We start from the raw sequence: 23,991 nt of genomic DNA, 5'->3' as shown, positions 1-23,991 counted from the left end.
TTCGAGCTCCAACCTAACGTGCAAGTTATGAAAACCGTATCGGTCGAGTATCGAGGAATATGATGCCATAATATAATAAACAAAGAGATGAATGATGCCAAAATATAAACAAAAAGAAGAATGTTACCCGATGTAGAGAGAATCGAGAGAGTTTCGAGTGTATAGGTGCAGTAGTCGAGGGATATAAGATCAAAAGACGAGAGAGAATAGTTTGAGAAATGAGTTGAAGTGGTGGAACAATGGACTTCAAACGGGTTAAGAATTCAAGAAGTTCAAAATGATCAAGTATACATTAATCAAATATCGAGTATGACGTGGCTATGGTCAAGTATCCACGTATGAAGTGCACACGTATCGAGTGATCCGAGTATCAAGTGACCATGCATCGGAGATCGAGTGATGGGTAATCAAGGATCGAATTTCTTGGTGTGGCAGACACGTGGGATGTTTCTCAATAAAATCACATGTGGATAATATCATAGAAGATCACTTTCAATTACTTTTTCCATTGGGACCATTTTTTATTTCAACCTCCCAAATGGGCGATTTATATAAAAAATCCTTATTGATCTTTTTACACAAAAATAATGAAAAATCTGCACAAAAGCACGCAACCGTGATCCCCATCTCCCCCGTCCCTATTTCTCTCGTGCTTCCCTCTCCTCCGCCTCTCTCCGTCGTACTACCCAGTCGCCGGCCGCTCCTCTCCCTGCGAATTTCCTTTCCGGTCACACCCGGATCCGCCGGTTGCAATTCCGCAACATGGACTAAGTTCAAGAGAAATTGTTCCGTATGCCCATTTTGATTGTCTGCGATCTCCGGTCTGCAGACAAATTTGGCCATGGAGGAGTCTCAACTGAAAGTACTGTACGAAACCCGTCGTCACGCTTCAAGACCGTTCCGTTCCAACTATCCTCCTCACCAGGTCTCTACTCAACTCCTTTCTTCTAACTTTTCTCCCTGACTTGAAGTCTGTCTATAAGCTCAATTCTCTAAACTTCCATTTCTTTTTCTGCAATGCATTTCTTTGTTGTTTAAATTCATATATGGGTATTTCTTCGTGTTGCATTTAGGCAAACGAGGGTGCTAAAGGGAGCTTCCTCTCTTTGTTTCGCATTGGAGGTATGTTGCATTTCTATGGATTTTTTTTTTCTTTTTCAGACCAGTAATTTTATGTTTCTCTCAACATATTGGCATGTTGCTCAATTGAATTGCGAGCTTGAGTAGAGTAATCAGTTTCCAAAGCTTTTACTTTTCATTTATTCCAATTCACCTATTTGATTGCTTATCGGCCTTTAGGGGATCAATTCAAGTTAAGATGAATAAGAGTTGTTTTTGGAACTGATTAAGATGTTGTTCATTGTATCTGACGTTGGTACCTATAGAAGTCAAAAGTTATTGTTGAAGGATGTGTATCTTGTAAGTGGTTGTGATCTTCAATTCACTTGGATTCAAGATGTTGATTCTTGATTGTTACGTGAAGACTGAGTTTCTAGATGATGTTCATTCTTTTGAGACATTCTATGAATTAATTCTTACTTCTCTCCTGATACGTGCCGTGGCAGGCAGACTCAAGGATAAATGGATTGGTTATAACCAACCGCATAGAGTAGGAAGATCGGTATCGTTATTTATTTCTCCAAGTGGGGAACATGTGGCGGTGGCTGCAGGAAATCAGATAACGATATTGCGGAAGGAAGATGACTACTTGGACCCATTTGGCATTTTTTTGGGTATTGTTTTTCTTCTGAAAATTTCTTGCAAATTTCTTTTTGACATGTGACTACTTTTAGAAATTGTCAAATTCAATCGGCTTCAGTCATCTACTTTGTAAAGGACTGGCAAATGAGTTTTCAATTACTCACCACGTACATCCAGGATTATGTTTATTCCGGGTTTTTTATTATTATTTTTTTATTCTTTCCTTTTCTCATTTGTTTCCATTTTATTTCCATATTTTAATTGAATTTTTAAAATTTTCCCAGACGTATTATGCTATTATGCTACTATGCCTGTCTTACTTTATTCTCTGGAACCTATTTCCAAATCCAAACCAGATGATGTCTTTCATTAGTAATAATGGATAGTTGAATAAGCAGTTGAAAATAAAACTAGTATTGTTTTCATTTGTCCCATGCATTAGAAACCAATGTTGCTTCATTCACTGTGGGAGCTTGGTCCGAAAGTTGCAATGTTCTTGGAGTCATTGATGATACCGATACAATTTATTTTATCAAATCAAACGGTGAAGAAATATCAAGAGTTACAGGGAGGCGATTAAAAGTTTCTCTGCCTATATTAGGCCTGATTGCAAAGGAGGATTCTGATATTCAAAGATCTTACTTGTAAGCAATTATCCAAGATTGGCTACAAAGAAGTTCTGGCTTGTGTAGTATTTAGTTGGGATTTTTAGTTTCATTTTTTGATCAACGTGTAAGTTGTCCAACCTCTATATTTCAGGTGTACCTTCTTCATTGTTGCATCAGATGGTTCTATTCGGCAAATGGAGATCAGTAAAGAGCCAACATTATCTTTTCCCCCTGCACACTCAAACAGTGGATTGACTACAAAGAGCCAATTTCCAAACAGGGTTTTCTGCTTTGATTATTATCCTGAGCTTTCTTTGTTCCTCATCGTTGGTAATTTTAGCACCTCTATACCTTCAAGGAGAAACTCTGGTATGATATCATACATTCTTGAATTATTGAAAAGAAAATTTATGCTTGATTTCTAAGCCACCATCACGTGAGAAAGAAAATAATGAGATATAATCGAACCACTACTCTTTTGTACTCCCTTTGATAGAGATCTTTTGTACATCCTTTGGATTATTCATACATCAATGAAATTGTTTCTTATCCAAAAGAAAAAAAAATACAACCACTACTCTTCTATAGTTTCTTCTAGGAAAATGAATCATAAGTTTTATATTCTGTGCTGTATCGTTTTTTTTAATAACTGCAACATAGAAAAATTTCTATGAAGAGGCAGTTCAGAATTATCTTTCTTTCCTCTTATTTTTGTATGGTTTCTTTTTATACTAATTGTACATGTTAGCATCAGTTTAAATAGAAGCTACCACTTTTTACCTATAGGTTTGCTTCCCCATAGTAGAAGATTGCCTGCTTTACGTGAGAGTTTGAGACCCTTCTGAATTCTTTGCCTATACTTATTATGTGAACTTGTACACTAGAGAAGGGTCTAGTCTTCTCCATGTTGCCAATGCTTGCCAATCAATTTTCTCTGCTAGCCTTCTTTCTTTACTTCCTTTTTTTACCCGACATTGTGATAACTCTAATAAAGCTTCAGTATTTTCTCAGTCAGAGTTTCATCTCCCTCTCTTTCTCTTTCTCTTTCTCTTACCAGTTTGGTTCTTTAACATCTCTTTTCAGTTGCATATTGTGGCCATGATATTTTAGTACCTTTATTGACATTCCATGTTATGTTTTCTGCTATGAAGTGGAACATTCTACGTGATTTGTGCATCCTTTAAATTGTGTGTATTTAAGTATAACCAGACGGCTTGTTTATTTAGTTATTTTCAATGTTTTTTTTCCCAGGATCCTGTTATCTTTCTCTTTGGCGTAGTGGGATATTTGAATTAGAGCTGTTATATTCTATTCAGTTTGACGGTTTATACTCTATACCAAAAGGATATGAAGGTCAAACATCACATTCAAAGCTGCAAGTTTCACCGAAGGCACAATTCATTGCAACTCTAGATGTGACAGGACAATTGTACATTTTTAATCTACATAGGGAACACTTTACCATTTCAAGCTTTTCTTTTCCAGAGAAATACAAATCTCAGGCGACAGATAAGACATTAAATGGAACAAATAGGATGCTAAATGACATTTTGGATTTTACATGGTGGTCTGATCATATACTTACAATTGCAAAGACAAGTGGTCTTGTTGCTATGATTGACATCCTCAGCGGTATAGAAGTTCAGGAGGACAGTCCTATTTATTCCAGGCCTATCATAGAAAGGGTACAGCAGTTAGAAGGCCAAAATTTTCTTTTAGAGTGTTTAGAAAATAAAGGGATGTCAGATCCAGCTAAATATAAGGAACATGGTGACTTGCATGACATGGATCAGAGGATGGAAGAGTCAATTAATAATTTTGACATCTCTCGGTTGGAGTGGAGCTTGCTATCATTCACACAGAGATCTGTTTTGGAAATGTACAATATCTTAATTAGAAATCAGAAGTATCAAGATGCCTTAATCTTTGCTGATTCTTATGGCTTGGATAAAGATGAAATTCTGAAGTCACAGTGGCTGCATTCTGATCAAGGAATTAATGAAATGAATGCATATCTGTCAAAGATAAAGGATCAGGTTTTCATCCTTTCTGAATGTATTGAAAAAGTTGGACCAGCAGAAGATATTGTAAAGGCAATGCTTGATTATGGACTGAAACTGACCAACCATTACCAATTTCTTGAAGTAGAAGATCTTGAAAGCAATGAAATGTGGAGTTTCCGCCTGGCTAGACTCCGATTATTGCAATTTAAGGACAGACTGGAAACATATCTTGGCATAAATATGGGCAGGTATTATGCTTTGAGAAATATTTCAATACTATTCCATGCTGACTATTGACAACAAGCCTTATTATTCATTGCTTTTGACAAGAAAGAGTGTCTGTGTCTTTGACCAAGTAATAGATTTGCAGATATATCATGTCTGTAATAGATTTATGGATATGATACGCTGTTCCCCATCTCATGCTCCATGATTATTGGTTGTACTTTTGAACACTATAAGATATTGTGACTCATTTCTGTTGCATACCTGTGTTGCATTCTTTAGGAAGCTTCATTGTTGTTATAACTTATTTTGACTAGCAGTTTTGACAACACAACTTCGTCAGGTTTTCTGTGCAGGAATATAGTAGCTTCCGTATGAAGCCTATCAAGGAAGCTGCTATCAATCTTGCAAAAAATGGAAAAATTGGGGCCTTAAACCTCTTGTTCAAGCGCCACGCATATTCTATGAGTCCTTTCTTGTTAGAAATTTTATCTGCTATTCCTGAAACAGTTCCTGTGCAGACTTATTTGCAGCTTCTTCCTGGAAGGTCTCCTCCTACTAGCATTGCAGTGAGGGAAGAGGACTGGGTTGAATGTCAAAATATGTTGAACTTTATAATGAAATTACCTGAAAATCATGAGCTTAGTTCACAGATTAGGACTGAACCTATTGTCAAGAAATATCTGGGACTTATCTGGCCTTCAATTAGTGAACTTGCAATGTGGTTCATGAAAAGAGCTAGAGACATTGATACTTTGAGTGGCCAGCTTGACAATTGTCTCTGCTTGCTTGATTGTGCTAATCGGAAAGGTATTCATGAATTACAAGAATTTTATGAGGATGTCAGTTACTTGCACCAGCTGATTTATTCGGAAGGAAGCGATGAAAATATCTGCACTAATCTTGTTTCTTGGGAGCAGTTGTCTTCATATGATAAATTTAAGTTGATGCTGAAGGGTACAAATGAGGAAAGTGTAATCCGAAGGTTAGTTGAAAAAGCAGTTCCGTTCATGAGAAAAAGATCAGCTGATATGGCCTCAGTTCCTAAAGGTCAACAAGAAGAATCTAATTTTTTGGGTAACCATGATATGACTGAGTCATTTCTAGTTAAATGGATGAAGGAAATAGCTTCGGAGAATAAGTTGGAGATATGCCAATTGGTTTTTGAAGAAGGGTGCAGAGACTTTGAAACTAGTGAGTTTTTTAGAAATGAGGTCGAAGCCATTGACTGTGCATTGCAGTGCATATATTTATCTACTGTAACTGATAGATGGAGTACCATGGCAAGCATTTTGTCAAAACTACCTCAAATGCAAGGTGATTTAACTTCATCGGTATCATATTTTTATTCCATTATGCAAGTTTTATGCTAGTCGTTTTTTCCTCTTTTTTTGTTGTAAGAATTTGTGATTTTCATTTGATATTTGGAAAGTACTAAAGTATGCAAAAAAACTGAGTGAGCTTACCACCCAGCTTGAATCTATCGTGAAGGAGTTGTAATTACAAAAAGAAGTGGGAAGAGTACACCATTATTATTTCACAAAATGAATCCAGTCCCCCAACTCTACCCAGCCTTTTCCCCCTTTTATTTATTTATTTATTTTCTTTGAAAAAAAATGGTCTTCATTAAGATAATCAAATGAGAGAAAAGCTCAATGTACAATATGGAAACAAAGAACAATAGAACCTAAGAATCAGGAAGTGCACCCGGGCATCTCAACTAAGTTGACATCCCTTAGCACCTTCATTATCTCCAATTATCAAAATAAAATTCGTACTATATATATGTCTACCAGTCAAAGACTAATACATCTCAAGTGCACAACTACCGGACAAAGTAAAACACAAAACACAAAATTTCATCAACGGGATAACCAGAAAACCCAAAACAGTCAACAAACGCCTACAAATACATTCAAGAAATTTCTAAAAATCTGGAAATATGATAGCCCTCCAATTTAAGCTTAGGTCTTGAATTGAAAAATCTGCAAAATGCTTGGAAAGTGTGCATCGGGCCAAAGTGTTGAGCTGGACGATATCAAAACGCTCTATCCAAGTGGTCTGCTTGTCATGGAATACTCGTTGATTTCTTTCGAACCAAATTTCAGACAGTAAGGCTTTCACCGCATTATTCCGCAGCAATTTGACTTTCTTTTTTAGAGAGGGACTCATCAAAATCTGCAACACATTAGTACGAAAGACATTTCCAAAGACCCAATTTAAATTGAACAAATGAAACAGTCCAAACCAGCAATTCCTCGCATAACTACAATTGAAAAACAAGTGCTGCAGCTCCTCTGAATCAGCCATACACAGTGGGCATATTTGTGGAGAAAGGCAGTGGAAAGGTAGTTTTTTCTGCATAACTGCAGAGAGGCACCAAAAAGCATGATCCACAACGTGATATTAACTCGGTGAGGGCTTTTGGTTTTCCAAAGAGATTTTCTAACTTTTTGTCCAAAGGGAAAATAAATGATAAGTGTTTAACGAGGGATATAACCGTAAAGACTCCGCTGCCTTCTAAGGACCAAATTCTCTTGTCTGTATTTTTGACACTTTTTCCCCTTGAAGAAGGCCAAGCAGTGTCATAAAATCTTTTATCTCCTCATCCTTCAATTGTCTACAAAAGCAAACTGACCAAGATGAGGGGGAATGGTCCCAATGTTCAGCTATTGATCCTTTTGGGTTGATAGCAATTCTATATAAACCAGGAAAGCGCTCATACAAAGACATTGTCAATCCAAGGATCCATCCAAAAGCCAATTCTGCATCCATTGCCTAGCTTGAAGACCGCCAATGCTTCAATTTTCATCCAAGATCTAGAAATGCTAGTCCAAGGGTTCCTTAGGCTTAGGCTACATTTGCTTGCTGTATGCCATCTGAACAAGCTACTACCATGGACGCTCTTTACAACTTGAGTCCAAAGGGATTTGTCTTCATTAAGAAATCTCCAACCCAACTTAGCTAGCAATGCCAAATTTCTGTTTCGAAGGCCTCCAATGCCAATTCCTCAATCTCTTCGGCCCTTATGACCTTCTCCCATTTGATTAGATGATTCATTTTACCTCCATTGTGACCTTCCCAATAGAAGTTTCTCATTTTTCTTTCTATGATAGCAATTACTTTTTCAGGCATAAGAAAGGTGGACATGTAGGAGGTTGGGAGATTAGACAAAACCGATTTACACAAAGTGCCTCTTCCTCCCCTTGATAAGTTGTATCTCCTCCATTTGTCTAATTTATCTTGAACTTTATCAATGACCGGCTGCCAAAAAGAGATTTTCATTTCATTTAATTTTTTTTAAAGGAGTCTCTTTCACTGCTTTGAGGAAAGTTAGATTAAATCTCTAGGATCCCCTGCTTAGGAGTTAACAAAAAAAGCATCTCAATTAGAGTTACAAAGGGTGTATAAAAACAAAAAACAATGTTAAAGATCACCAATAAGAGCATTGATCTTTAGCTATGTAATAAATCTCCCTCCGATCCTTTCCTTTCTAAAAAATATCCAAAAGTTCCTTTTAAAAAAAAAATCATTGGAAGATGATCAAAGCTGGTCTTTGGAGTTTTTTAGGCTTTTTCGGGTTAAATCATGTTACAATCATTTGATTTCCTCTTCACCTATGGAGAAATCTCTTTTTGCTGCTATTTGGAAGTTAAAAAGTCCGAGAAAGATTAACATTTTGATTTGGATTATGTTGAATAGAAGCCTCAATTCATCGGATGTTTTGCAGAAAAAGTTTCCCAAGCATGTTCTTATGCCTTCGGTTTGTCCTCTTTGTTTAAGGGCAGGGGAATCTCTCGATCGTATATTCTTCGAGTATTTGTTTGGTTTGCTCTTTTTGAGATATTAAAATTCAGTGGGTCTTCTCTAATCAATTGAGAGATAATGTTATTTGTTGATCGGACCGATAATGAATTCGAAGGCCATTTGTTTGTGGATCAGTGCTATTAAAGCTATTTCATTAGAGTTATGGTTCGAGAGGAATCAACGGTTTTCCATAACTTTTTTGCTCCAATCATGTTAGATTTGAATTGGCTCGTTTGAAATCTTCTTCGTGGTGTTCTAAGAAGTTTGCTAATTACTCCATTCAAGATATCCATCGCAGCTGGGCTGCTTTCATCTTTCCTTATTAGTTTTTGCTATCATTTTGCTATTATGATTTTTTTTTGGGTCTCTTATGCTTTTGCGTTTTTTTGCAATTGGTGTTCTTATCTTTAAGCATTAGCCTCTTTTTATTTTCTTAATGAAAAAAGACCAATTCATCCGAATTTGAAGGCCATTTGTTTGTGGATCAATGCTAATAAAGCTATTCCACTAGAGTTATGGTTCGAGAGGAATCAACGCGTTTTCTCTAATTTTTTTGCTCCAGTCATGTTAGATTTGAATCGACTCATTTGAGATCTTCGTGGTGTTCTAAGAAGTTTGCTAGTTACTCCATTAAAGATATCCATCGCAATTGGGATGCTTTCATCGTTCCTTATTAGTTTTGCTATCATTTTGATATTAGGATTTTTTTGGTCTCTTATGCTTTTATGTTTTTTGCCATTGGTGTTTGTATCTTTGAGCATTAACCTCTTTTCATTTAAGAAAATGAAAAGTGTTGTTTCCTTGATTAAAAAAAAGGACAAATGCTTTGACTATATTCATCCAAAGCATTTTAGCTTTCCCTTTGTCTCTCAAGGCAGATAGTCATATTATATCCAGCTCATGAGTCCAACATGCAAACTATGTGAAAACAACTCAATAACATATTCCACTTCTTCATACTCTTGGAAGATTGAAATATCGCAGGTCTACTTTCTTTTGAATTATTGCACTAAGGGTGCTAAAAACCATTATTTTTTCTCTTATTAATCTTAGGAGGAAAGAGTTTCTTTTTTTTTTTTTTTGAAAAGGATACGGGTCTCTTTATTAATGTAATAGAAAAGAGACTAATGCTCCAAAGTACATGAGGTTTATACAAAGGGCATAAAGATCAAAGTAAAGATAAACGTCCTAGCCTAATGAAGAGAAAAAAGAGAGAGTACAACTTTAGTGAAAAATGAGAGGATAAACCGAGACAAGGACTGAAAAAAGTTGAGGTGCTGGAAATATAAAAGCCTGCCAATTAAGGAAAATGTCTTGAATTGAGAAACCATCAAACTCTTTGTTCAAAGAGCACCAAGCTGAAGCATTCCTTTTAGCTGATTCAAACCGAAACTCCCAATTTTTTCCAGTATCGTGAAAGATTCTCTGATTTCTTTCGAACCAAATATCAGAAAGGACAGCCTTGACCATGTTAATCCATAGCAATCGAGACTTTTTTGGGAGAGAGGGGCTCGAAAGGAGATAGTTGAGGTTGCCTCTGAGACTATCACCAAAAACTCCTACAAAGTTGAACAACTGAAAGAAGGACCACCAACACTTTTCTGCAAAGGTACAAGAGAAGAAGAGGTGTTGCAAGTCTTCACTTGCCGAATTACATAGAGGACAAACTGAGGGCAGCAGGGTGACTGAATGAAGCTTTCTTTGCAGAACCAAGGAGCAATTCAAATGGCCAAAAAGTATTATCCATATGTGGATGTTAACTCTCCTTGGACTTTTAGATTTCCAAAGAACTTTGAGAAGGGAGGTTTATATTGTACTTCGGGGTATTGAGGTTTATATTGTATTATATTTGTTGTATTTTATTCTTTCCTTATTTGTAATTAGGTATTTCTTCTATTTAAGAAAAGAGCAATACCCCGAAGTAGATCTTCTATCAGTCATGCTTCCTGCCTAATCAGCATCAGTGTAAACCTCAATGTTTAGGTGGTCATGCTTCGTGAATAATATACCTTTTCCTGGAGTACCTTTCAAATATCTCAAAATTCTATGAACTACTTCAAAGTGAACTAACTCGGGAGCATGCATGAACTGACTTACTACGCTAACTACGAAAGCAATGTTAGGACGTGTGTGAGAGAGGTATACGAGTCTCCCTACATACCTCCTTTTCCTTTTACTTCTTTTTCAGTTGCAACAACCAATTTTAAATTTTGCTCAATAGGAGTGTCTGCTATCTTGCAACCAAGTAAACTTGTCTAATTCAGTAGGTCAAGAATATATTTCCTATGGTTGACAAGAATGCCATTTTTAGATCTGGAAAACTCCATTCCTAGGAAATACTTTAAGGTTCTCAGGTCCTTGATTTGAAAATCATTAGCAAGGTTTTTCTTCAAAATATTCAGTCCTATCTCATCATTACCTGTAAGAATGATATCATCAACATACACTATCAAAATGACCAACTTACCACTTCTAGTATGTTTATAGAATATAGTATGATCAGCTTGACTCTGACTGAATCCATAGCTTGTGACGGCCTTTCCAAACCGTTCAAACCATGCTCTGGGAGATTGTTTAAGCCCATATAATGATTTCTTTAACTTGCACACTTTGTTAATCCCGAGATCCACCTCAAAACTAGATGGCAAGTCCATAAAAACCTCTTCTTCAAGATCCCCATTGAGAAAGGCATTTTTCATATCAAGTTGATAAAGAGGCCAATCAAAATTAATTGCCACAGACAACAAGATTCTAATAGAATTAATTGTAGCTACTGGAGCAAATGTTTCTTGATAATCAATGCCATAAGTCTGAGTGAACCCCTTGGCAACCAATCTGGCCTTGTACCTTTCAATACTACCATCAGCTTTACATTTTACAGTGAACACCCATTTGCATCCTAACGTCTTCTTATCTTTTGGTAATTTGACTATGTCCCATGTGCAATTTTGTTTAGTGCATTGAACTCTTCCATCACTTGCTAATTTCCAATTCAAATCATTTAGGGCTTCCTGTATATTCCTTGGAACAAATATGTTGGTTATTTTGGATGTGCAGGCTTTATGACAGTTGGACAATCTATGATAAGAAAGATAGTTTTCAATGGGATATTTGGTGCATTTACAAGTACCTTTCCTATGGGCAATTAGAATATCAAGATCAGAGACATCAGGTAAAGGATTAGAAGGAGATGAAGTACAAGGAGAAATAGGAGTAGAGTGTCTAATACCTGGATCTTCAGGATCATTCATCGGAGTATATGATTGGTCTTGTGATAAGTCAATTGTCTGATCTCGGACTCTTTGAGTCAAGTTTCTTCTAGTATAAACCTGAAGTTCAGGATTTCAACTTGTAGAGTCATTTTGTAGTGTTTCTCCCCTTGAAGAAGAACTCTCCATACTTGGTATCGAAGGACTAGAGCTCATAATTGCAGGACCACTGATATTTGGGAGAGATAAAGTATCCCAAAAATTATCTTCAAGGTTAGATATCTCCCCCTAAAGAAAATTTGGGCAAAAAAAAGGTTGATTTTCCCAAAGAAACACATTCATACTCTTAAAATACTTGTGGGTCATCTGGACTAGGAATGGTTTTTTCTCCTGTGATGTAACCAATCTTTCCTTGTCCACGAATATACATCCGAACACTTTGGGACCAAGGAAGAAAATTATCCCCATTGAGTCCAATGGTAGTTATTTGGACAGTGGGACCGGTTGAATGGCCACGATTGTCGCAAACTCAAATGATGGGTGCCTTAGTGTCCGACATATCGTTGAAAAAAGAAAACCCAAAATACAAAATTAGCAAATATAATACAATAAGTACAATATAAAATTTCACAATAAAGGAAATAATCAACAAATGGCAACTAAGCCTTTGTCACCTGTTTGGCCACCCCCCTCCCCCTGGGTCCCCTATAAATTCTAATTACAATTAATGATGGTAAATGTTACTGTATTGCCCAAAAAAAAAACTCATTTCCTATTCCTCAATTGCTGATTCCAAAATGATGCCTTCCTAGTAGTAGTGAGGTTTATTTTCCACAAATGTTATGCAATGTTGATGTTGCTTCTGTATTCTAAAGCTATCTGATCTGCACATTAATTATTCATCATTGTTTGCTTTGCTGCCTGCTGTATTTTACAACTAAGTCATTGGTAATCGTTAAATCTCAATTGCTTTATGCTCAAAAACTCTTCAGACACCAAATCCTATGATGATCTGAAAAGAAGACTCAAGCTGGCAGAAGGCCACGTTGAAGCAGGAAGGCTTTTGTCATTTTACCAGGTTGGTAAACTTCTCATAAGTTGAGATTAGTATTATAAAACTGAAACTCTTTACTTTTTATTTTCTTCCAATAAATGTTAAATCCAACAATATCCAATTTGCTTTCTAATGTTTCAGGTGCCAAAGCCTATGCATTTTTTCGTAGAAGCTAATGATGATGGTAAAGGTGTAAAACAAATTATGCGCCTTATACTGTCAAAGTTTATTCGTCGACAATCCAGTCGGTCGGACAATGATTGGGCGAATATGTGGCGTGACATGCTGTGTCTGAGGGAGAAGGCATTTCCCTTTCTGGACCTGGAGTATATGCTGATAGAATTTTGCCGAGGATTGCTAAAAGCTGGGAAATTTTTGCTTGCAAGGAACTACTTAAAGGGTACCAGCTCAGTCTCTTTGGCAGCAGAGAAGGCTGAAAACCTTGTCATTCAAGCTGCTAGAGAGTATTTTTTCTCTGCTTCAAGTCTTAATGGTCCAGAAGTAAGTTTTCATGATTTCAATATATCAGGTTACTACATAGAGCCGAGACTTTAATTTGTCTTTGCAAAACTACATGCTTTTGCCGATTGTTTGTATCTCGTACTTTTGAAAAAAGTAACGAATAAGAATGCAATAACCTATACATTGCAAAAACTAGTGCATTAAATGAAGTAGACTTAAATTGTAACACTAAACTAGCACAGAGTTTGCTTATGGATTCCCCCCTGCCAAGTAGTAGATACTAGTTGAATGATAGCCGTGGAAAATCTTTTTACAGGTCTGGAAGGCAAAGGAGTGTCTCAACATATTTCCAAGCAGTAGAAATGTCAAAGCGGAGGTTGATATTATTGATGCTCTGACAGAATTACTACCAAGCCTTGGAGTGACTCTTCTGCCCGTGCAGTTCAGACAAATAAAAGATCCAATGGAGATAATAAAAATGGCAATTTCAAGTCAGACTGGAGCTTATATACATGTTGATGAACTCATTCAGGTTGGCAAGCTTCTCGGATTGAGCTCTACAACAGAGATATCAGCAGTTGAAGAAGCTATAGCTAGAGAAGCTGCAGTTGCTGGTGATCTGCAATTGGCATTTGATCTCTGCCTTAGTTTAACAAAGAAAGGGCATGGCTCCGTTTGGGATTTGTGTGCTGCAATAGCAAGAGGTCCTTCCCTTGAGAATATGGATATTAATTCTCGAAAGCATCTACTAGGTTTTGCTTTGAGCCATTGTGATGAGGAATCAATTTCTGAACTCCTCCATGCATGGAAAGAACTTGATATGCAAGGGCAATGCTCAAAATTAATGATGATGGCTGGATCAGATTGTTCAAATCCTCCAGTACAAAATTATTTGCTCTCACTTCAAGGAAACAATATTCAAAATATTGGTGAATTCAAAGATTGCTTTGAATTAGTTGATGATCAAGAATCTTTTCTAGATAGTACATTGAATAGGCTACTTTTTGTTGCAAAAGAACTACCTATTGAAAATAGGACTAAATTGGATACCTTTCTGAGAGAGAACGGAAAGATTTTGTCATTTGCTTATTTGCAACTCCCGTGGTTGCTTGAATTGAGTAAGAGTGCAGAAATTAAGAAACTGGGTGCAGGAACAGAATACTCGAGTATGAAAACACAAGCTATTGTTACTATTTTGTCATGGTTAGCTAGGAATGGGTTCGTTCCTAAAGACAGCTTGATCACCTCTCTTGCAAAATCAGTTATTGAATGTCCTACCAAGGAGGCAGACTTAACTTGCTGTATACTGTTGTTGAATCTCGTGGATGCCTTCAATGGGGTTGAAGTTTTTGAAGAGCAATTAAGGACGAGGGAAGACTACCAAAAAGCCAGTAGTATAATGACTGTGGGAATGACATATTGTTTGTTGCACGACTCTGGAGTTGAGTGCGATAGTCCAACCCAAAGGAGGCAGCTGCTTCTTGAAAAGTTTAAAGAAAAGAACACTTTTAACTCTGGTGATTTGCTTTCCTTTTTATATATTTTGATGGATTGTTGTTATTACTTTTTACAATGCTCCCTTTTATTTACATTGAGATGTGATGAAAACTTCTTTCATGTTTTTCTTGTTCTCAGATCAAAGTAGAAAAAGTAATGAAGTGGAATCAACATTTTGGCGGGAGTGGAAACTGAAGCTAGAAGAACAAAAACGTGTAGCTGATCATTCTAGAACGTTGGAGAATATTATTCCTGGCGTTGAAACATCACGGTTTTTATCTGGAGACCGTTATTACATTGAGAGCGTCGTTCTGTCCTTAATTGAATCAGTAAATTTGGAGAAGAAACATATTTTGAAGGACATTCTTAATCTAGCTAATACCTATGGCATGAATCGCACTGAGGTATTCAGGTTTGCTGACTTTAATATCTTAAAGTGCAAGTACAGAAGACAATTGTCTCATTTTAACCATGCAAAATAATATTTTCCTGCAGGTGCTACTGAAATATCTAAGTTCCATCCTTGTTTCAGAGGTTTGGAACAATGAGGATATTATGGTTGAAATCTCAGAATTCAGAGAGGAGCTTATTGGTTGTGCTGCAGAAACCATTGAAACTATTTCCACAGTTGTGTACCCATCTATTGCTGGGACTGATAAGTTGCGGCTACACTGTATATATGGTTTGCTCGCTGACTGCTACTTGAAGCTGGAAAAAGGTGAATGGTTACCACAGAAGGCACATCATGATGAAGCCTCCAGCTTGGGTTTGGCTCATTTCTATAAAATTGTCGAGCAAGAATGCAGACGAGTCGCCATGATAAAGAATCTCAATTTCAAAAATATTGCTGGATTGAGTGGGCTGAATTTCGAACGCTTCAGCGCTGAAATCTACTTGCACATTGATGATGGTAATATAGAAGTTTTGGCACAAATGGTGGAGACCCTGGCTGGTATCTATTCTGATCCGGAGCTGGAAGGTCTTATATGTTCCCAGGACATTTATAAGCACTACATCCTGAAACTATTAACAACCTTGGAGACTAGAATAAACATAGATTTCAAGAATGGAAGCCCTGAGAATTTTCAGGCTTTTGTTAGTCAACTTGAGCACAGTTATGATTTGAGCTCTACTTATCTTAGATTGTTGTCTCATTCAGATGCTTTGGATGTTATGAAGCGGTATTTCACTGTAATTTTACCCCTATATAGCAACTACGGAGATATACCTGATAACTCGGCATGGCAGGAGTGCCTCATCATCCTTCTAAACTTTTATATTAGATTGCTGGACGAAATGGGAAAAACTGAAACCAGAGGTGAATTTTTGAAATCTAATGCTGAATGTTTAAAGAGTTGTCTAAAGGTTCTTATTAGATTGGTTATAGAGGATAGTGTCTCACCAAGTGAGGGTTGGAACACCATTGTAAGCTATGCTACATGTGGTTTAGTAGATGATTCAGCTTTTGAAGCTTTTGTTTTCTGCAGAGCGATGGTTTTCTCTCGCTGTGGTTTTGGAGCTGTAGAACAGGTGTTGTCTGAGTCAGTTTCACTATATCCCACTGCTTTCGCTTATGGAACTGAGACTGGGGTCCAGGATATTTCTTGTGTATACCTGCAAATATTGGAGCCTGTTCTACTCGACTTGGTTAATTACTCCCATGAGCACCAGAATCTGCACTATCTATTATCCTCACTCAGTAGATTAGAAGGTAATCTGGAGAATTTAAGAAGTACCAGAGGCAAGGTTTGGGAAAAAATGGTGGAGTTCTCCGATAATCTGCAATTACCAAGCTCTGTCCGTGTCTATGTGTTAGAGCTTATGCAGTATATTACAGGCAGAAATATCAAAGGTCTCTCGTCTGATTTACAGTATAATGTTTTACCTTGGGAAGGTTGGGACCAGTTCCAGTATACAACCAAGGAGAGCGACCTAACAAGTATTCCAACAACATTAGACGACAAAGATACTTCTAGCAGGTTTACAAGTACTTTAGTTGCCTTGAAGTCAACTCAGCTTGCAGCAACAATCTCACCTAGCTTAGAAGTTACAACTGATGATCTTTTGAGCATTGAGACTACAGTTTCTTGCTTCATGGAATTGTGTGCAGTTGCAACTACGGATGTCCATGCGGATAGTTTGCTGGCCATTTTGGCAGAATGGGAAGGACTTTTCCTGATTGAGAGAGATGAAACTCAAGCCTCTGTAGCAGCCAGTGGAGGAATTGACTGGAGTGCAGATGGTTGGGATGAAGGGTGGGAAAATTTTCAGGAAGTGGAACCGGCAGCGAGTAAAGGGAGCGAGACTACCCCTGCCCCTACACTTCACCCTCTACATGTTTGTTGGACTGAAATTTTCAAAAAACTCATTTCACTTTCTCGGCCTAAGGATGTGTTGAGATTGATTGATGAATCGCTTTCGAAATCTTGTGGAATGTTGCTTGATGAAGATGATGCCAAAACCCTGAGCCACATTTTGGTCGATAAAGATTGTTTTTTTGCTTTGAAATTGGCGGCTTTGTTACCTTATGAAGCATTAAGATTGCATAGTCTGAATGCGGTTGAAAGCAAATTGAAACTAGACGGAATCTCAGATGAATTGGGCGGAGACCTTGAATTTTTATTGCTTATATTATCCTCCGGAATTGTATCAACCATTCTCACCAATGCTTCTTATGATAACACTTTCTCCTATCTCTGTTATCTGGTGGGAAATTTTTCACGTCACTTTCAAGATGACCAATTAACATGCATCAAACAGAAAGGGTGGAATGTAAGTAATAAAAATAGGAGAGAGTTGCTTATTTTTAAGAAGATTGGCTTCCCCATCTTCATATCAGAGCTCGTAAAGGCTGATCAGCCTGTTCTTGCTGCATTTATGGTGACGAAATTTATGTACACTGTTCGTCTTGTTAACGTGGCAGAGGCCAGTCTTCGTACATATTTGAAAAGGGAGCTCCTCCACACGGTACAGAATGATGAATCTGGTGACATGGAGGATTTGGTACCTGAAATTTTGAGGAACGCTGTTTCCAGGTTGAGAGAGAAGCTGGGAAGCCTAATCGAAACCGTATTGTTGTCGCTATCTCAAAATTGAGACGATTTCTGTAAGAAGTATTCCTTAAGAGTAAAGCAATACAGATTGGGATTGAAGCCAAATGTTTGTTTTAACTTCACTGTCAGTTTGCCATTTGAGCGTATTACGTTGCTATTTAGTTGAACAAAGTGAGTTATATTGTATTTTAGGCATTTGGTTTCCAACTACACACAAAAATAAAAAAGGTGATATGGAGGTTAAAATTTGTGCTGACAAGAGAAATAGCAAACTTTAATGTTTCATTTGAAAAAATGGCAAAAATGTTTGAAAATTGGAAAAATAGCAAAATGAATTTAAATAATAAAAAATACAAATGGGTAAATGACCAAACTATTCCAACGACTAACAAATTGAATACAAATAAACATATTTTAAAAACAACTTGAAAATTGTAAATACACTCTAACTTCTAGAAGCCAAGAACTAAAAAACAAATAGCATGGTCAAAATCCTAGAAATGGTTCGAAAATCTAAAAACTCACCAATATGGTCATCACCGAGAAACAATAGGTGACAGCTTCAATAAACAACCATGATAGTGTGTCTTTAGTGCGCTGAGCAAAAGAAGATCTGACAGTTATGCAAGATGATGGTGAGAGAAAAAAGAATGGAAGGTTCTAAAGGAGGTGACCCAAGATGTGACTGAGCTGAGGAGGATATGCTAGCATAGATTTTAAAGGAGAGGTTATGGAGATGTTATGACCACAAGCTTGTTGCAAATGGAAAATAGGAAAAAGAGAAAGAAAAGAATGGATAAGAGGGAGGTAAAATAAAATTAGATTTTTTTTTAAATTTTTTTTAAAAATATGTAGGGAGAAAAGCGTTGGATTTTATGTCGTAAAACTCGTGGTATAAACAATGGAACTTATTCTGAAAATTCAATAAGGAGTTATTGAATAGATGTTTTGCTTAACAGAAATCCAATAAACCTGAAAGTCCCTTGACTATTGGGTGAGTACTTGAATTTTATGTGGAGTCATAAAGGTGGATCAGGTTCGAGTAAATAGTCAAAATGATCTATAGTATATGAATAAGGTTGGGTACCTTATTCTAGTAACACTATTGGATGCGGCCTGCTATGTAGTTGTTACAAGGAGTTGTAAAGTGTTACAAACGAAGTGATCCTAATTCGTTCATGTGGCGACATAAGGAGTGAAGGTGTCCTTGTGCAAAAAGGTTTGTACAAGATTGAACCACGAAATCAGTCACTCTTACTTTATAGCGTTGTTTACTATTTAAGACTGACTATTTCAAAGCGATGACCTAAGTAGCCTTAATCCTGAGCTAACTATGAACTCTTGTTTATTTGGAATTATCCTTAGATTTGCATAGGTGAGGGTTGGCTCAACAGTGCCGACTCAATAAACCTCCTATTTCAGGAGTAAGACCGGATAGATAGTTGAGGACATAAGGTACAAGATGGAATTCGCTCCTACTCGCTTTTAGGGATAGTAGAGAGGTTGTTCCTTTAAGTGCTGATTCTGGGTCTTAACAAGGGGTCCCGCCCTCTCACTGACCCGAGAGGGACTCGATTTTGTTGATTGGATCACAAAACAATTGTTCGGGATCAATGGGACTTAAAGAACAAGAGGTAATTTTGGGGGTAAAATAGAGATTTAACCCAGCCGTTATTACGAACAACCTGTGAAGGGTTGACTTACTAATCATGGTTATATGGAGTGGACATAATATATCTATAGTGAGGGAAGTTCAACTATGGGCTTTAGTGGAGTGACCTATTAGTTAACGAATGGGGGTTAGATCGGTCTAATGAGTTTAGCCGATTAATCTCGGATCGTTGGAGCCCATGATCTGTAGGTCCATGAGGTTCCCTACTAGCTCGAAAATGGATTAGCTCTAGAGTTGTGTGATAAGTTAATTTGAAACGTTCAAATTAGAATCATGGAATTGGAGAATATATATTTAAATATGATTTAAAAATATGAAGATAGATTTGTGTCAAATTAATTTAATATTGAATATTAAATTAATTAAAATTATTTAAATTGTTTAAATAATTATTTATTAATTTTATTAGAAAATTAATTTGTGAAATTACTTCATAAAATTAATAAGTTTTGATTTAGAATTAAAATATGATTTTAAAATTAAAAAATGGATTTTGGAAATAGAAAAACACAAAATGGAAAATGGATTTTTCCATCTCCATCTTCAAAATAGCTCACAAAGAACCCATTATCTTCAACCTTCAATAACTCCAAGCATGAGCTGTATCCCATGTAGCAATCTCTTTGCATGATAGTCTGTAATATATTGAAGAGATTGGAGTGAAGTTGGAGTGATGAAACCGAGATTGAATTTTCCTAAAAATTCAAGAGAAGAAAGTGTTCTTCATTTTGGGTTGTTGTAGTGAGCATTCTCCAAGTTTCCAAGTTTCCAAGTTTCCTTTGGTTTCAGCTTATTTTGAGTCTCACAACTCAATCTAGAGTACCAAGAGAATAGTAAGGAAAATCTTGTGGTGGTTTGTATACAAATTTGGTGGATTTAGTAGCTGGAAATCGAGATTTCAAAGGTTCTTCAAAGATATGTTCTTGAAACCCATTAAATTATGTTTGATGTTTTTCATTTCTGCCCAAAGTTAATCAATTAGAGTGTTTATCCCAACAGAAAGAGCTTAGATTTTTTTTCATAAATTATAAATATATCGAAACTTTATAAATAAGGTTTTTTTTAAATGAAACAAAATAAAACAAATATTATCAAAATAATAAATAGGTATATAAATATATATTATATACCAATGATATATTGTTATATCACTAAATTATATTTTAAAAAGTATAAAGTATATAAATAGTAATAATATACAAAAAAAAAAATTATTATAATAACAAAATGTATAAACAAATAATAAAGAAAAAAGAATAAAATAGAATTTGATAACAAAAGATAGATTCAAATAGATATTGTTGGAGAAAAATCAGGGAGAATCTCTAATTTAAATCATGAAACATAAAAAATGAAGGTTAAAATCATATAACTCATATTACAATTACACTGCATGTGTAAATGTAGATTAGTTAATCTCATAACTTCATGTTACAATTATATTGTTTCTGTAAATGTATATTAATTAATTTTTAGAGCCCATCGAGGGCAAACTGGAAATAAGTTTAACTCTATATTACATTTTGAAGCTAATAACAACATGTTTAAACTAATGAAAAAAGATTTAGATAAAATGAAATCTGGTAACAAAAAGTTAAAGCAATTGAAAAAGAATTAGATAAAGCAAAATTGATGATAATGTGCTTAGAAGGTTGAAGAGAAGGTTTTGTTTCTACTAAATTATTATTCATATATAGTGTATTTGCAAGATTGACAGGTATATTAGAAAATAGTCAACCACCACACAAAAATCATAACTCCAATTCTCCGACATTCCCTGCAACCGCGAAAGTTTCGATTTATTATAGTGTCCAACTCTGATTCTCTTCGATGAACAAGATTTCATCTTCTTTGGCCGAAAAACAAAGAAAGTTGATTATAATAATGAAACAAAATAAGATTGAATCGTCATACAAGAACAAATGAAGAGGAAAAGGGGAAAATTGATAGATCGATGGAAAGAGGAAAAGAGGAAAAAGAAGTCTAATCCGTTGTAATAGCAAAAACAATAGCTTGTGAACAAAAACCATAACAAAACCTAAATTGATAAACACTTTGTGTGAAAAAACCCACAACGAAACCTAAATTAATAAACACTTTATGTGAATAACAAAAGTGATGGTTATTTTTTACGATAGTGATGGATATTTTTTTTCCAAATCATTAAAATAATATAAAACAATTTAAACGGATATGAGAAATATCCAGCTAATTTATTAAGAATATGTATAAAATTATGAAAAACAATCCAAAGATTTTAATAAATTTGAATATGTATAAAGTAATGAAACACAATTCAAAGATTAGAATAAATTTGAAACTTGATTAGATAAAATAAAATTTAATAATATATGGAGATTTGAAATATAAATTTGGTAGAAAAATCTGGATATCTAATTAAAGTGAGATTTATTCGAAAAATGGTTAAACAGAATCTAAATTAATTATAAAATATGCAGATTACGTTAACTACATGAGGAAAATCAGGAGGGCAGTGACATCTATCACATCTATTTTGCAATGATGCTTCAGTGAGTAGGGTAAATGAGCATTTACCCTCCCACTAAAATGAGACTATCGCATCCAATAATTACACCAACAACTCTTCTTCCTATAATTATTAGTCACCATTGTTTGGTTCATAAAATAATTAACTAGCTTAACATGTTCTTGTAAGTGTATCCCCTCATTTTAGATTCTAAAGTTTCGCCTCAATGAGCTAACCGTAGAGAAAAATCGATTGGAAAAAAAACTAAATCAATCATATCCATTTATGGAGTTTGAGTAAAAGGTCATGCAAATGCCATCTGTAGGAGGATACAAGCAAAGATATCTCGAGGCTGAACATGAAAGTTTACTAGAAACTAATGAGAGATACCATAGATGTGTTGACACATGTCCTACTCCCACTTACTATAAACACTCTCTCCATTCACCTTGTTATTGACCTATATAAATACCACCCGTAGGGGGACACAAGTAAACATACCTCGAGGCTGAGTATAGGTCTCACGGTGTGAACTTTTAGGGAGAAACGTGATAGGAAAAATGAAGTATCATATATTACATTTTTCTTCCATTGAATGTTTTACTTAGGGTTGACTAACTCAAAGAAAATATGGCCAATTCTTTTTTCTAAGTGTTTGTTAACTTTGTTCAACGTAACATTTACTTTGGATAGTTAAACAATGTTGATTTATGTTCGTTAAACATTTTGACAAACTTTAATTACTCATTGCATACTTGTAATATCTCTATCTACTTCACATTTCAGGTCAATTCTCAGGTAGGGGTGTTTTGTTTCCGTCAGCTTAAATACCCCAGCCTAGATAGAACCGTCCTTAAACAAAGGTGTCTTATAGATACGTTTGTTACAAATTTAATCTTTTATGATTATCCAATTTAATTCTAAAAATGAATTACAAGACTAAATCTATTCCTAATCTTATTAGAAATATTGTGATCATAGGTTTAAAATGAATCAATTTTAAACTATTTAACAAATGATTTGTAACCTATATTAAAATGCAACTCTTTCTTATAGATTTTAATTTCTAATTTCATTTAACTCATAACTAATATAAAGTATGAATTAAACAAATTAAAACCTAAGATTGCATCTAATGACATCTTTGAAAAATTATAACATTTATAATTTACCTAAAGTGATGTCATGCATCATTGTTCACACGAAGTCTCCGAAGAAACTTATTTTATGGAGTGGAACTTGTATTAATTTTGATTTGATGCGATATGGTTCGATCTTTAGTACTTGATCCTCTGATTCTCTCTTAGTTGAATGCATACGCTTGACTTGAAGAAGCAAAGCGCGTGATTTTCTTGAAGTTTAAGTCTTGGAAGAGCCTTGATTTTCTTGAAGTTGAAGTCTAAGAAGAGTCCTTGTATCTTTAGGAGACTCGTGTCTCCAAGGAGTGTATAGTTTCAGGAGTCTAGGAGTCTTTTGATTGTTGAGAGAATTCTTTATGGGCTCTCTAGAATGTAGAATTACTAACCTTCACAAATGAAGAGAGCTCCTCTATTTATAGAGTTTTCTAGTGTGCTTCGTGGGCTTGAGCTTGGTCAATCCATGTGTTGGGGTTGTTGTCCTAAATCTCGTAGAGTTCTATAGTTTGTAAACCTTATATGAACAAACATACTAATGATTAATAATATTTGATATTTTATTCACGTTGTCTATGAAATATATGATATTTTAGTTGCATTAACCACAAACCAATAAACTAACATCCAAGGTTATCGTTGTAACTTAAACATATATGTGAAAACATACAGGTGAATCATGTTTAAGTGATAACCTAAATGGTCTGTAGTATATGGATAAGGTTGGGTACCTTATCTTGGTGACACTATGAATATGGCCTGCTTTGTAGATGTTACAAATGTTGTAAAATACTACAAATAACCTGATCATTCATGTACTAGACATGCGAGCCAGGATATTCTATGCAAAGGAGTTTGTATAAGACCGAACCACGAATGTTTAATCTCATTATATAATGTCATTCACAATAGACCTTCATTTCACTAGAATGATCATAGGTAACATGACCTTAATCCTGAACGAGTAGTGAACTCCTGCCTATGAAGGCGATCCTTTGATTTGCATAGATGAGAGTGGCCAGATCGCCGACTTAACAAGCCTACCATTTTAGGCATTCATTTGATTGAGGAGCTGGAAA

General features: G+C 35.6%; 1 protein-coding gene across 2 annotated transcripts; it reads left to right on the top strand.

The window, feature by feature from the left end:
• The first annotated feature begins 576 nt into the window (after positions 1-576).
• Positions 577-17,865, top strand: LOC120071184 (neuroblastoma-amplified sequence protein). 2 transcript variants are annotated; one of them, XM_039023294.2, is made up of 12 exons: positions 577-925; positions 1,074-1,122; positions 1,566-1,733; positions 2,144-2,345; positions 2,461-2,678; positions 3,561-4,560; positions 4,881-5,854; positions 12,546-12,631; positions 12,749-13,108; positions 13,386-14,586; positions 14,705-14,970; positions 15,062-17,865. In XM_039023294.2, the coding sequence occupies exons 1-12, from the start codon at positions 842-844 to the stop codon at positions 17,660-17,662; spliced, it is 7,209 nt and encodes a 2,402-aa protein (XP_038879222.1). In that variant the 5' UTR covers positions 577-841; the 3' UTR covers positions 17,663-17,865. The 2 variants fall into 2 exon arrangements, with proteins under 2 accessions (XP_038879222.1, XP_090167440.1); XM_090311314.1 differs by lacking the exon at positions 2,144-2,345 and having other exon boundaries at positions 581-925.
• Positions 17,866-23,991: the final 6,126 nt, after the last annotated feature.

This window comes from Benincasa hispida, chromosome 2 (assembly GCF_027475165.1).
Source record: "Benincasa hispida cultivar pf3 chromosome 2, pf3_genome.v1.1, whole genome shotgun sequence".
NCBI classification, from domain to species: domain Eukaryota; kingdom Viridiplantae; phylum Streptophyta; class Magnoliopsida; order Cucurbitales; family Cucurbitaceae; genus Benincasa; species Benincasa hispida.
Note: the sequence above shows the minus strand (reverse complement) of the source record. Positions and strands in the feature narration are given on the sequence as shown.

Bases quoted from the DNA above. Each gene is read 5' to 3' on its own strand.
- LOC120071184 (XM_039023294.2), top strand. From the start codon at position 842: ATGGAGGAGTCTCAACTGAAAGTACTGTACGAAACCCGTCGTCACGCT. The intron at 2,346-2,460 runs GTAAGCAATTAT...TCTATATTTCAG, and splicing joins GATATTCAAAGATCTTACTT to GTGTACCTTCTTCATTGTTG. The intron at 13,109-13,385 runs GTAAGTTTTCAT...ATCTTTTTACAG, and splicing joins CAAGTCTTAATGGTCCAGAA to GTCTGGAAGGCAAAGGAGTG.